Raw genomic sequence first — 12,954 nt, forward strand, 5'->3', positions numbered from 1 at the left:
CCACCAAAAAGGAATACCCATATTGTTGATATAGGTTGTAGCTATCAATTCTTTTAAGCATTTGTTAATCGTGTTTTCATATCCTCAAGATCCCTCTCATTAAGATGTGATCTCTAGTTCTTTTACGTATTCCTCTTAAACTCGAACATTACAACTATTAAAAAGTTTGTTTTTTTCCTTGAAATTAGATGTTCAAATCTTGAACTAGAGAAAGAACGATACCCAAAACAAAGATGATTTCCAAATAAAACTCGGAGTTAGTAGAGGGTGGGGTGGGGGATTTCAATATTGTTGGATGAACTTTAATCCAATAAATTTGACTTCATCAAATAGAACATAAATGTGATTAACCAATAAAATCAACACGTTCTTTTAAAATAAGTTGAAAGAATTTTACCTAAAACCAAGTCAATATATCACCCAAAAGCTGACCAACAAAGCGCCCAAAACTTTGCCATAAAAATGCCTAAACTTTGTGATAAAAACCTCCATAACTAGAAGATTAAAAAAGTTATCTTTATTTACAATTTGTCTTTTTTATAACTACCTTTTAAAAATATTTTAAAGATCATAACTCAATTTTACAAGCAAGAAATATTAAAAATATGTTTATCATTTTAAAGTTTTACTACTTTTATATATAAAGAAACAAAGAATTTATTAGTGTGTTAACGATTATGTTCTTTAAAAACATAAGTATTATCAACCATAATTTCATTTTTAAGTATAAAAATAGTAAAAACAGAGCATTAAAGTCAAGGATTAAAGGTTTTGTTCAAACTTACATGTTACCTTTTCTAATTATGGCATCTTCTTTTTCACAAGATTGAATATTCTTTAAGGTATGGATGTGCACAAGTCTTGAAATTAAATTTCCACTAAATTCCTAATGCCAAAAAATTCCTGTATTAAATCTATTTTGTTTATTTTAGTTGATTTTTTAGATTAATTTTTTTACAAGACTTTCTCCTAATTTCAGATCAATTTAACTAAACTTTTAGAACCATATTATCTTTAAGAAAAAATTGGTTAATTTTTCGAAGAATATTGTGAAATAAAATTATACATATATTTTTTGAAGTTGAAATAAAATTATATAAGGATATTTAAAACTTCATCGTTCATGATTGAAATTTTCAAAAACCTACAGTTTAGGTTTATATTCAACTGAATATTGAAAAATAAGAAAAAAGAACTGTTTTATATTCAATTGGGATTTTTAATTTTTTTTTTTTTAAATTTCACAATCATTTGTACTTCTAAATACCCCAAGTTAGTTTTTGAACGGTGTAAAAATTTTACTTTAATTCTTGTTGATTTCCTTACGACACTGAGGAATCTTACATGACAACACATAAATAAGTATCTCACGTCTCATTTATTTGAGCTACGTATTAGAGTTAAAAATGAGAAGAATTGGTCTAAAGAATATAATAAAAAAACAACAATGTCCTAAGTAATTCTTTCCTAATTCTAGGAAAAATAAATAGAATTTATCTACAGCAACTCTCTCTTTATTCTTTGGAACTTTTAATTAGAGAAGGGAAGTTTTACTTAAAAATGAACTTTTCAAGGAAAGAAAATTCAAAGCTAATGTGTCATCTTTTAAGTATTTATAACTTAATTCTATGATTTTTTTAAAAAAAATATTTGAAATAGAAACCACAAACAAAAAATTTAGGCATTTAAAAATTAAGCATATAAACACTTTCTCTATTTATAAATTTGACATATTTTATTATCCACTTTTCGTCTATATTTTTTTTTAAATCGAGACAAATTTTAAAAACTAAAATAAGTAATTTTCAAAAAGTAGTTTTTGTTTTTAAAATTTGACTAAATATTTCTTTAAAATAGGTAAAATTTTAAAATACAAAAATTTAAAAATAATAAGTATAAATTCCAAAAATTAAAAACAAAATCGTTACTCAACCAAGCTAAATTTCATGAAAATTATGCACAACTTTCTAACAAGAGAAATGAAAAATAAAATCAACTGCCAAATACATAGATCACTAAAAAAAATATTTGGAAACTAGGAACACGAAGCATGAAAAATTGAAAATTAGTCCTTTAATAAAAAAAACCCAAAAGTGCGAAAGAAAAAACATAATGAAAAATAAAACACTATTCACCTTATTTGTTTCTCACAATTTTTTAAAATGGATTCCATCTTAACTAAATTTTATAAAAAAAAAAAATAAATAAATAAATAATTTTTTGAAAAAATTATAAAAATCACTCCTACTTTATGATGTTGGTTGCGATTATACCCTTAAACTTTCACTCTTAAAAATTAAGCCATCAAATTCATAAAAGATTAAAATTGACCCTTCAAACTTACATAAGTATACAAATATAATAATGGTATAAGTTTGAATGTTCAATTTTTACCATTTGTAGGTCCAATTTCTACATTTATTGTAAACTTAAGAGCCAATTTTAACACTTTTTTAGGATCAAATTTTTACAACTAAAAGGTTTAGGAAGCAATTGCAATTACCACCACACTTTATGAGTGGTTTTTTCAATTTGCCCCTTTTTTTTTTTTTTTTTTTTTTAGTTTTCAATACTCAGTTTGAATTTTGAAAATAATTCCTTAAAATGTCGAGAACAAATAAAAAAATCAATCAGATAGTCTTTATAAATTTAATTGTTAAAAACAAAAAGTCAAATAGTTATGAATTAGGTGTGAATCAATAATAATAATAATAATAATAATAATAATTATTATTATTATTATTATTGTTCTGTTTGAGTATATTAGTGAACCAATTTTGTTTGAGATGATATAAACCAAGGCATGGTTTCATTTTTTTGCTAGAATAGAATTAAAATGAAAAGAAGAAAGAAGAAAAAAAGGAGAGAGGAGGGGAAAGGGATAATAAAACTTAGCAAGAAAGGGGCTAGCAATTAATAACATGGAGATAGTGATGGTCAAGAAAATGGTCAAAATTAGCACATGATGCTGTCTAGTTAAATGTTTTTTATTTTTGCCTCTTTTTTTATTTTTTTTTTCCCTTTTAGATAGTGGGTTGGTTGATTATGATGGAAGGGCATTTTGGGGATTAAGTAAACAGTTTTATACAAAGATTAACCATGATTAAGGTGTGAATTAAAAACCCCCTAAAAAGAAAAATAGTACTAAGAGATTGCCATTTTCAAGGACCCAGAAGGAAAGCAAACTCAAACAGAAGACATAAACAAAGCAAAGCACAGAGGAGAGAGAAAGATAGAAAGTTTTTAGTTTAATTTCAAGGAAAGAGAGAGAAAAAAAGGGTTGTTTTTGTTTTTGTTTTTCTTTCTTTTTTTGGGGTTGTAGAGAGAAAAAGAAGCAGAAGAAGAAGAAGAACATTGGGAAGGAGAAAGGAAAAAAATGGAAAGTTTTTATGTGTTTGAGAGAAGAAGTTTGTCTGGAGATTGTAGGGGAAGATAGGGAACACTGCTTCAGCATTTGGTCTCTCTGTAACTAAGCAAAACCAAACCTTTTCTTTTCTTCTTTGTCTCCTCTTTCCATTTTTGTTTTTTTTTTTTTTTTGCGATTCTTTTTAATTTTACGATTTTCTTTTCCGGCGACTTTGCCGGAATCCCTCACCGGAGTTCCACAGTTATAGTTGTTGTTGTTGTTGACCTCTTCTTCATTTTTTCATCTTTGCTTGTTTTTTCTCTTTTACTTTTCGGGGAAATTTTGAGGGACTTTCCTATTTCCTTTTCCCTCTTTTTGGAGATATGATCTAAGAAGTGGCAGAGTGATTCTTAAAGCTGACTTTTTCCAGAACTTTTGGTTCTTCGATCTGTTTTAAGTTACTGGAAATTTCCTTTTCCCCCGGAGAAGATGAATCAGTGAGATTTCAGTTGGTGTTTCTACTTTTTGTTTGGTTTTACATCTAATTCAATCAAGTTCACGTACGGCGAGAAGCAATGAAGACGCCGGCGAACGGTGCCGCCGGTGCCGCCGCCGTGCCTAATTCCAACGAAGGTACTATTTCTCTCTTTTTCTCTATCTCTCTTCCTAAGGAAGGAAAATCAAGACAGTGAGATTCGTAAATCCTAATCTTCTTCCTCGGTTTCGTCTCGAGCTTAATCTTATCGAGCTCAGGGAGATTGGGAGTTTTTTCCCCAAATCTCCAAGAACACCTGAAAATTTCATCTCGAGCTTTAATACAAACCTGAGAGATTAGGAAGTTTTTTTCCAAAATTTTCAAGAATTTACTCCCGTAAATTCAATCTCGAGCTTAATTTTCGCTACGGTTCGTTGAACCAGAGAGATTAGAAATTTTTCTAATACCTTCAGTAAGTCTGTGAATTCAATCTGGAGCTTCATTTCTATCGAACTTTCAGAAATTCATTAGGAATTGTTTCGTGAATTCTACCTCAAGCTTAATTTCAATCGAACTATGATAAATTTTACTCGCTACAGTATTATCAATTTCTCTTCAAAATCGATCACGAATCTACTTGCTACAGCCCTAATAAACCTAATAAACCAGCAATTTCATCGAAAAAAACTCGTCAAAAACCTCCAAAAACCTCGAGAATTCGATCATTTTCCCTTGAAACAAACAGAAAAAGCAAGAAACCAAGACAGTCGATTCTGTATCTGACATACCGTAGAAGCTTGAGTGAATGAGCGACTGACAGATGGTGAATTTGCAGGTGGATTGGAGAAGAAGATCATAAATCCAGAGTTATGGCAAGCGTGCGCCGGTCCACTGGTGAACCTACCGCCGGCCGGTTACCACGTGGTGTATTTTCCTCAAGGACACAGCGAACAGGTGGGTGGGCCGCTGTGGCGGTGACGGCGGCGGCGCCTCTCTCTCTCTTTCTCCCTTTATCTTCCCCTTTTACTTTTTTACACTTAGAGCCATTATTTTGCTATTATGCGCCGTTTTTGTATGTTGCTTTTATTTGTTCTTTATTGTTATTATTGTTATTATATCCTTCATTTAACCATTGGAATTTCTCCTTTTACAACTTTAATTTACACATTGGATTAAATTATTGTCCTATGTCTTTCCTTAGCTTCATTTATGAAAAATTTATGAAAATTATTTTTTGTTGTCTTCTCTTTTAATGGTTTAAATTAATAACTTCTAAACAAAGCCCATAAAAGAAAAATCATTAAATTCTATTTTCGTTTTTAAATTTTTCTTATTTGTTCTATTATGGTCACTATTGAAATATTTATGCAAATAATAATAAAAAAAAACTAAAAAGGAAAATAGGGAAAAAAATATTCTTAATTTTTATATAAATTATTAAGCAAGAATCTTACAAGGTATGCTTTTTTTTGTTCATTTACTTGATCGGTAAATGTTTTAAAATTTTGAAATGACATTTGATTTTTGTCAAACTATTAATTGAAAATTAATTTTGGGAACTAAATTAGCTTTTTGTGGAACTAAAATAAAATTTGTATGGGATAGTACTAAAATAGGACTTAAATATATATTTTTAAATAATAAGTATTTAAATCTTTTTTCCATCTAAAGAATATATATTATTCTATGAAAAAACATGCTTCTTTAATTTTTGGCTTAGTTCTTTATATTATTGAAGTAATTTCAATTTTTACATTAATTTCATGTGCAGTTTGATTTTATTGTTTTTTATTTTTATAAAATAAAACTTATCAATATTTAGTGGAAAATACTAAGATTAAATAAAAAAAAAAAAAGGGTTAGTCAAAACCATTTGAATTATTGGTTTTCTTTCATTATGATTTGAATTGAATATTCTTGTAATTACCATACTTGAAAATGACTATTTTTGTATTTTATGAATAGAAATCTTTTTTTTTTTTTTTTTTTCCTTTTTGGAGTAAATGTGTGCCCATCTAATAAATTAAATTTGTAATTTCAGGTAGCAGCATCTTTGAGGAAAGATGTGGATGGCCAAGTCCCAAACTACCCAAATCTTCCTTCCAAGTTACTATGTTTGCTTCATAATGTAACATTACATGTATGATTGCAAGCTTTGCTGCACCCACTCTCTTCCCTTTTAGTGTATTTCAATTTATGGGTTTTTTATTTGGTTTAATTATTAAAAAATACTTTGAAACTTTATCATTTGTTTCAAGCATACTCCTATTCTTTCTAAAGTTGCAAATATTACCCTTAGCCTTTTAACAGACGTTTCAAAACTATCTTTAGAATTTTGAACAGAAATTTGGACCTAGAATTGTTTGGCAATGATCTAGAACGAAATTCAGATGACCATCTGGGTCACCGTCACACTGTTCTGGATCCCAACTTCCATAAGAAATTGTAAGGAGTTAGTTTTGAAACGTTTATGATACGCTATAGTAATATTGTGATTTTTAAAAGAATAAGAGTATTTTCAAAACAAAAAGCGAAGTTTAGGAGCCATTTTTTTTTCACAATTTACATTCTTTTTCTTTTTTTTTTTCCTTTTTTTTTTAACTTTGTTCTTTTTTATATCTGTAGGCTGACCCGGAGACAGATGAAGTATATGCTCAAATGACACTACTACCAGTTCCTTCTGTAAGCTCCCTACTCAATTTTCTTACAAGATTTTCATTCTCTCAGTTTTCCACATTTGACGAGTCTTTGAGGTGCTAGACAGGCTGTGTGAGGAGTTGCAGTCTCTCGCTAGACTTAATGTGTCTTTTTGGACTTTCATTACTAAGACTTTTTGTAATTATCCTTTAGGTCCATCCTTTTGAATTGAACCCCCTTTTCGTATAGTTAGTTGGGGGTTGGGTGTTCCTGGACTATTTTTTCCTTATGTCCTTTTGTGTTCTTTCATTTCTTCTTAACGAAAGTGGCTTTTACATTAGAAAAACAAAATTGATGGCTAAACTGCCTTCCTAGGGTGGACCTCTTGGTGAGAATTTGGGAATACCTCCCAAGTCTCGAATTCGAACCATTGGGACTAGATTTGATATAGAAGTAAATAATCTCAAATTGGCAATACAACCTTACTCTCTTGATGTTTACTTTGCAGTTTGACAAGGATGCATTGTTGAGATCAGATCTAGCTCTCAAGTCTAATAAGCCTCAACCAGAGTTTTTCTGTAAAACATTGACTGCAAGTGACACAAGTACTCATGGTGGGTTCTCCGTGCCGCGCCGTGCTGCAGAGAAGATCTTCCCCCCTCTTGTGAGCAGATTTTTGCTTACTTTTGCCATGGTATTTATCTATTCTGTGTCAATTTCAAAATGTAATTTTGTTCTGTTTGCTTGCTAGGATTTCTCAATGCAACCCCCTGCACAAGAGCTTGTTGCTAAAGATTTGCATGATAACGTGTGGACTTTCCGTCACATATATCGAGGTGTGCAACTATTGCTAGTCATTTGGAAATCTTAATTTGAGCACAGTTTGTGAAAGTGTTCGAGATTCGCTCTCTAAGCACGGGCTTGCATCTTTGTTTTGTTTCTTTTTTTCTTCCCTCAATGTAGGACAACCAAAACGCCATTTGCTGACAACGGGTTGGAGCTTATTTGTTAGTGGAAAGAGACTTCTTGCTGGCGATTCAGTTTTGTTCATAAGGTGATGATGATATGTCTTGGTATTAACTGGATGTTACTTGTTAAATAAAAATCCATGTTCATGATCATTAACTTATATTGTTCGGTGGATCGATTAAGCCGATCAAATAATAAGGGAAACTTTGATGCTTTTTAATAGTGAAGCAAGTGTTTCACAAAGAAGGAAATGTTGTATCAGAAAACCTGATCTTTCTTGATATTTATTTTTCCTTGAGCAGAGATGAAAAACAACAGCTTCTATTGGGCATTAGGCGAGCAAACAGGCAACCTACAAACTTATCATCATCAGTGTTGTCAAGTGACAGTATGCATATTGGTATTCTTGCAGCTGCTGCCCATGCTGCTGCAAACAATAGCCCTTTCACTGTCTTCTACAACCCGAGGTTCGTGTCAGTTACTTAACCACTTAAATGTTTTTGCTAATTTGTAAATATAGATAATTGTGAAGATAAATCTTTTGTTGATGAATTAAAGAAATTTAAGTATTATAATGCATATCCCTTGAAATGCAGGGCAAGTCCTTCAGAGTTTGTCATTCCTCTTGCCAAATATTACAAGGCAGTGTCTGCAAACCAAATATCACTCGGAATGCGCTTCAGAATGATGTTCGAGACTGAAGAGTCTGGAACTAGAAGGTAGATCTAGTGAATTTTGTTTCCTGTTTATCTGTCTTTTGATTCTCAAAACATGTTTCAATTCTTGTGGAAAAAATCATATATCTTTTTTTCAGGTATATGGGCACTATTACTGGTATAAGTGATCTTGATCCTGTCCGATGGAAGGGCTCACAATGGCGTAATCTACAGGTTCGCTAGCAGCATTGTTCCCCCTATATTTGAGTTATTGAAAAATGGTTTTATATATGAAAACAATTGTGTCTACCTATAGTTTGGGATATTGCTAAAGGATAGTGCATTCATGATTAGGTTGGGTGGGATGAGTCGACTGGAGGAGAAAGACGAAATCGAGTCTCCATATGGGAGATTGAGCCCGTTATTGCTCCATTTTTCATTTGCCCCCCTCCTTTTTTGAGATCAAAACGTCCGAGGCAACCAGGAATGCCAGGTACAATACTTACTTAAGAGTTGTTTTCAATTCTTAAGTCAAGTCTTTGAGTTGTGTCCATTCATCGTTACAAATCTGTTAGTAACCTAAAAGGGATATTGACCTTTGTGTTGTAACACACTAACACTCATGAAAATAGACAATCCATATCTAACATCTTTTTTTAATCAATTTTAGAAGAGAGATTCAACAGTCCAGAAACTCAAGTCGTTTTCGGACCACTATTTTTGGCCTTGTGATGAATATTTGTCTGGATTTGAGCTGGTTATTTTTGGAGAGGAAATCTAATGTCTTTAGTTTTTGCTTGCAGACGATGACTCCTCCGATTTGGATGGCATATTTAAAAGAACAATGTTTGGTGATGATTTTTGCATGAAAGATCAGGGATATCCCGGCTTAAACTTAGTCCAATGGATGAATATGCAAAACCCTTCACTTTCTAATTCAATGCAGCCAAATTACATGCATTCGTTTTCCGGGTCTATGGTTCCAAACCTTGGTGGTGTCGATATTTCTCGGCAACTTGGTTTGTCAAATGCGCAAATTCCTCAATCAAACAATATACAGTTCAATGCACAAAGGCTACTTTCTCAGGCTCAACAGTTAGATCAGCTACCTAAGCTACCGTCAAGTATGAACTCGTTGGGGTCTGTGGTGCAGGCACCGCAGCAGTTGGATGATATGTCTCAGCAGACTCGACAGAATTTGATTAACCAAAATGCAGTCTCGAGTCAGATTCAGGCTCAAATAATGCAGCAGCCTCACACTAATGGGATCCTACAGCAGCAAACTGCTTTGCAAAACCAGCAGCTGCAGAGGACTGTCCCTCAGAATCTGCAAATGCAGCAACATCAGCAAATTTTAGGTCAGAATCAACAACAGAATATGAATCAGTCCCCGGTCCCAGAGCAGTTAAATCATCAGTTGCAAATGTCGGATAATCAGGTTCAAATACAGATGTTACAGAAGTTTCAGCAGCAGCAGCAGCAATCGATTTTGGCTCAGCAGTCTGCACTTCAGCCTGCTCAACTCGCCCAACTACCGGAGCAGCAGAGACAGTCGGTAGATGCATCCCAAAGCTTTTCCAGGTCCATGTCGTCTAACCAAATACTCGACATTCCTCAATCCACCCCAGCTACAGGCCCTCCATCAAATGCGTTACCACAGCAGGCAGCAAATTGTAATGGCCAGACGAATAATCGATTCTCGAATCAGCATTTGCAACCAAAACTTCCTCAACTACAGCAACCACCTTCATCTACTGTACTTTCTGATATGTCTAGGCCAATGGGACTTCCTCCGACCCAAACAAACAATCAGCTCTCTGCAGCTACTAGTAGTTTAGTGACAGGAGCAGCAGGGGCTGGCCAATCTGGAATCACCGACGACATACCATCTTGCTCCACGTCACCTTCCACGAACAATTGTCCAAGTTTGGTTCAACCGGTAGCCAATGGAAGGGTTCATCGTACCACGGGATTGGTTGAGGATGTTGCTCAATCAGCTGCAACAATATTCAGTTCAAATACATTGGATACCATGTCACCAAATGCCAACTTAATTCATAAAGATTTGCCACAGAAGACTGCTGTTAAACCTTCACTGAATATTTCCAAGAATCAAAGCAATGGAATGTTTGCACAACAAACTTTCTTGAGTGGTGTCGTTGCTCAGACGGATTTCTTGGACACGTCATCCTCCACAACCTCGGCTTGCCTTTCTCAGAATGATGCTCAGTTACAGCAGAATAACATGATGTCTTTCAACTCACAGCCAATGTTATTTAAAGATAGTACTCATGATTTGGAAGTACCAACAGATCTTCATAACATTCCGTACGGGAATCATGTCGATGGACAAATGGTAGCGCAATTAAATTCCGATCCTTTGTTAGACAAAGGCATTGGAGGTTTGGGGAAAGATTTCTCCAATAATTTTTCTTCTGGGGCCATGCTCACCACCTACGATGCGCAGAAAGATCCTCAACAGGAAATTTCTTCCTCTATAGTTTCCCAATCATTTGGTATTCCAGACATGACATTTAATTCCATGGATTCAACGATAAACGATAATGCCTTCTTGAATAGAAACCAGTGGGCCCCTCCACCTCCGTTCCAGCGTATGCGAACTTACACGAAGGTATGGTTACAAATAAAATCCTGACCAAGTAGTATTCCTACATTTCTATTTTCTTATAAATTCTCCATGTTTAACTTGCTTGGTTTTCAATATTGAAGGTTTACAAACGTGGAGCTGTTGGGAGATCTATTGATATCACCCGTTACTCGGGTTATGATGAGCTTAAACAAGATCTTGCCCGTAGGTTCGGTATCGAGGGACAATTAGAGGACAGGCAAAAAATAGGCTGGAAACTTGTTTATGTGGATCATGAAAATGACGTTTTGCTCGTAGGCGATGATCCTTGGGAGTAAGTCTTTTTCATTTACTTCTTTCATACAAACATCCTACATTCGTTGTACTTATTCTTACAAGCTCATAGTTGTTATTCTTACTCGAGTTTGTTCAAAATTTCAGGGACTTTGTGAACTGTGTACGGAGCATCAAGATCCTCTCCCCACAGGAAGTCCAACAAATGAGCTTGGATGGAGATTTTGGCAACGGGGTCCTACCGAACCAAGCCTGCAGTAGCTCAGATGGTGGAAATGCTTAAACACACTGCCTAAATGCTAACATTCCCTTATGGTAACTGATTCTTATAATTTTTAGCTCAAGGTTCATAGCGTCGAATATCGGTAGTACGGCTATGATTTCCCGTTGCAAGAATCTTGCAGCAACGGAGGAGATATGGCCAACCAACACTCAGCATTGGCTTTAGCCATTGTCTGTTTAAATTTTCTGGACCTCTTTAGCCTAGACAACTTTGAAAGCATAGTTGAGAAGACGTTGAAGTGGAGAGAAAAGTGAAGCTTCATCTGGGTTTCGAGTTGTCAAGTCATGGAAGGTGGTATATTATTCACCGATGTGATTATATAGTTATGGTATCGTTGCCATTGTCGTCACCGAGGCTGATCTCAATTGCCACGCCGTAGTGTTATATTATTGTGATGCAGTTTAGCTAGCAAAAGTATGAAACTTTGTATCCTTAGTTTTGAATGTAAAATAGAAAAGATGTGCAGATTTTTCTTTCCCAGTCTAATGAGAAATGTGGCTTATATGCATTTTTTTATTATTATTATTTTTTCTTTTAATGATCATGTCTTGAAACATCAATAATTTGATTCTTTTTATCAATTAAAATCTGAAGATCTGTTTTGATTTGTTGTTAAAGACTTGAAAGTTAAAAAGTTTAGGGGTCATATTTTTGAAAATTCTATCAATTTAGAATGCCCTGTTACCAATGAGGACTATTAGCTGCAGGTTAGGTTCTCGCTTCTCTTTTTAATTTTAGGCTAAAAATCAATTTCATTTCTAAATTTTTTTAGAAGTAACAATTTAGTTCAACTTTTATTGGTAATGGTTTAATTTAGGAACTAAATGGTTACAAATCAAAGTTTAAGGACCAAATTGGTATTTTGATCTAAATTGAGGGACCAAAAGTGTTTTTTACTCTTAATTTTATTTGAGTTGTTCTCTTTGATTTTTTTCCTGTGGTGATGTGAGAATATTGAAGAAAGTCATGTAGTTGTTTATATAAGTTTTTTTTCCTTCTAATTTCGAGATTGATAGTATAAGCACTTTGTTGATTTTAGTTTTTCTTTTTCTTTAATAGTTAAAAAGTTACTGCTATTTTATTCGTAATTTTTGTAGTGGCTTATTTTCAAGCGTGAATAACTTTATTAAGGTTGACTATGTTGGTCTTAAATACTCAATTTTGGTATTTTCAAATTTTAGAGTGAGCATAGGATGACTTTTGAAAATATGTATATACATACACAGTACAAATGATATACATATATAGTACTAATGATTTTAGAAAAAAAAGGGTTCTTTTTTTAGTGGTTTTACATGTTTTCAGGGTGTATTTTTTTTTTATTGACTTTTGAAGTATTTAATCCATTTTTAAAAATAGAAAAATAAGGAAAATTATTTACACAAAATAGCAAAATTTAATCTTTTTTTACAGAGACTGATAGAGGTTGATAATAGACAATGATAGAATTGATAGAAGTCTATCAATGTTTATTAGTATTTTTTTTTGCTATTTCTGTAAATAATTTGACATTTTTTCTATGTGTGAAATTTTTCAACTCAAAAATATTTTAGTAAGATTGTAACTTTTGGCAACTATTTAAAATAAATGACTTTTTAATAAATGAGTTTGAGAGAAAAAGTAAATCTGAGAGAAATACTTGAAATCGATATATTTTTTTAAAAGGGTTTTTGAGTGTTCAATTGTAAATATCTCAAATTTTCATAA

At 32.9% G+C, this 12,954-nt stretch overlaps 1 protein-coding gene across 1 annotated transcript; it reads left to right on the plus strand.

Annotated features, from left to right (window-relative positions):
- Positions 1–2,768: 2,768 nt before the first annotated feature.
- Positions 2,769–11,772, plus strand: LOC120080600 (auxin response factor 19-like). The gene is made up of 14 exons (XM_039035320.1): positions 2,769–3,979; positions 4,657–4,775; positions 5,863–5,961; positions 6,447–6,503; positions 6,967–7,122; positions 7,210–7,294; positions 7,422–7,512; positions 7,730–7,894; positions 8,024–8,146; positions 8,242–8,317; positions 8,438–8,576; positions 8,887–10,715; positions 10,814–11,004; positions 11,112–11,772. Exons 1-14 carry the CDS (start codon positions 3,922–3,924, stop codon positions 11,245–11,247), a joined length of 3,324 nt encoding a protein of 1,107 aa, XP_038891248.1. The 5' UTR covers positions 2,769–3,921; the 3' UTR covers positions 11,248–11,772.
- Positions 11,773–12,954: the final 1,182 nt, after the last annotated feature.

The sequence above is a fragment of the Benincasa hispida genome, chromosome 6, assembly GCF_009727055.1.
Source record: "Benincasa hispida cultivar B227 chromosome 6, ASM972705v1, whole genome shotgun sequence".
NCBI classification, from domain to species: Eukaryota; Viridiplantae; Streptophyta; class Magnoliopsida; order Cucurbitales; family Cucurbitaceae; genus Benincasa; species Benincasa hispida.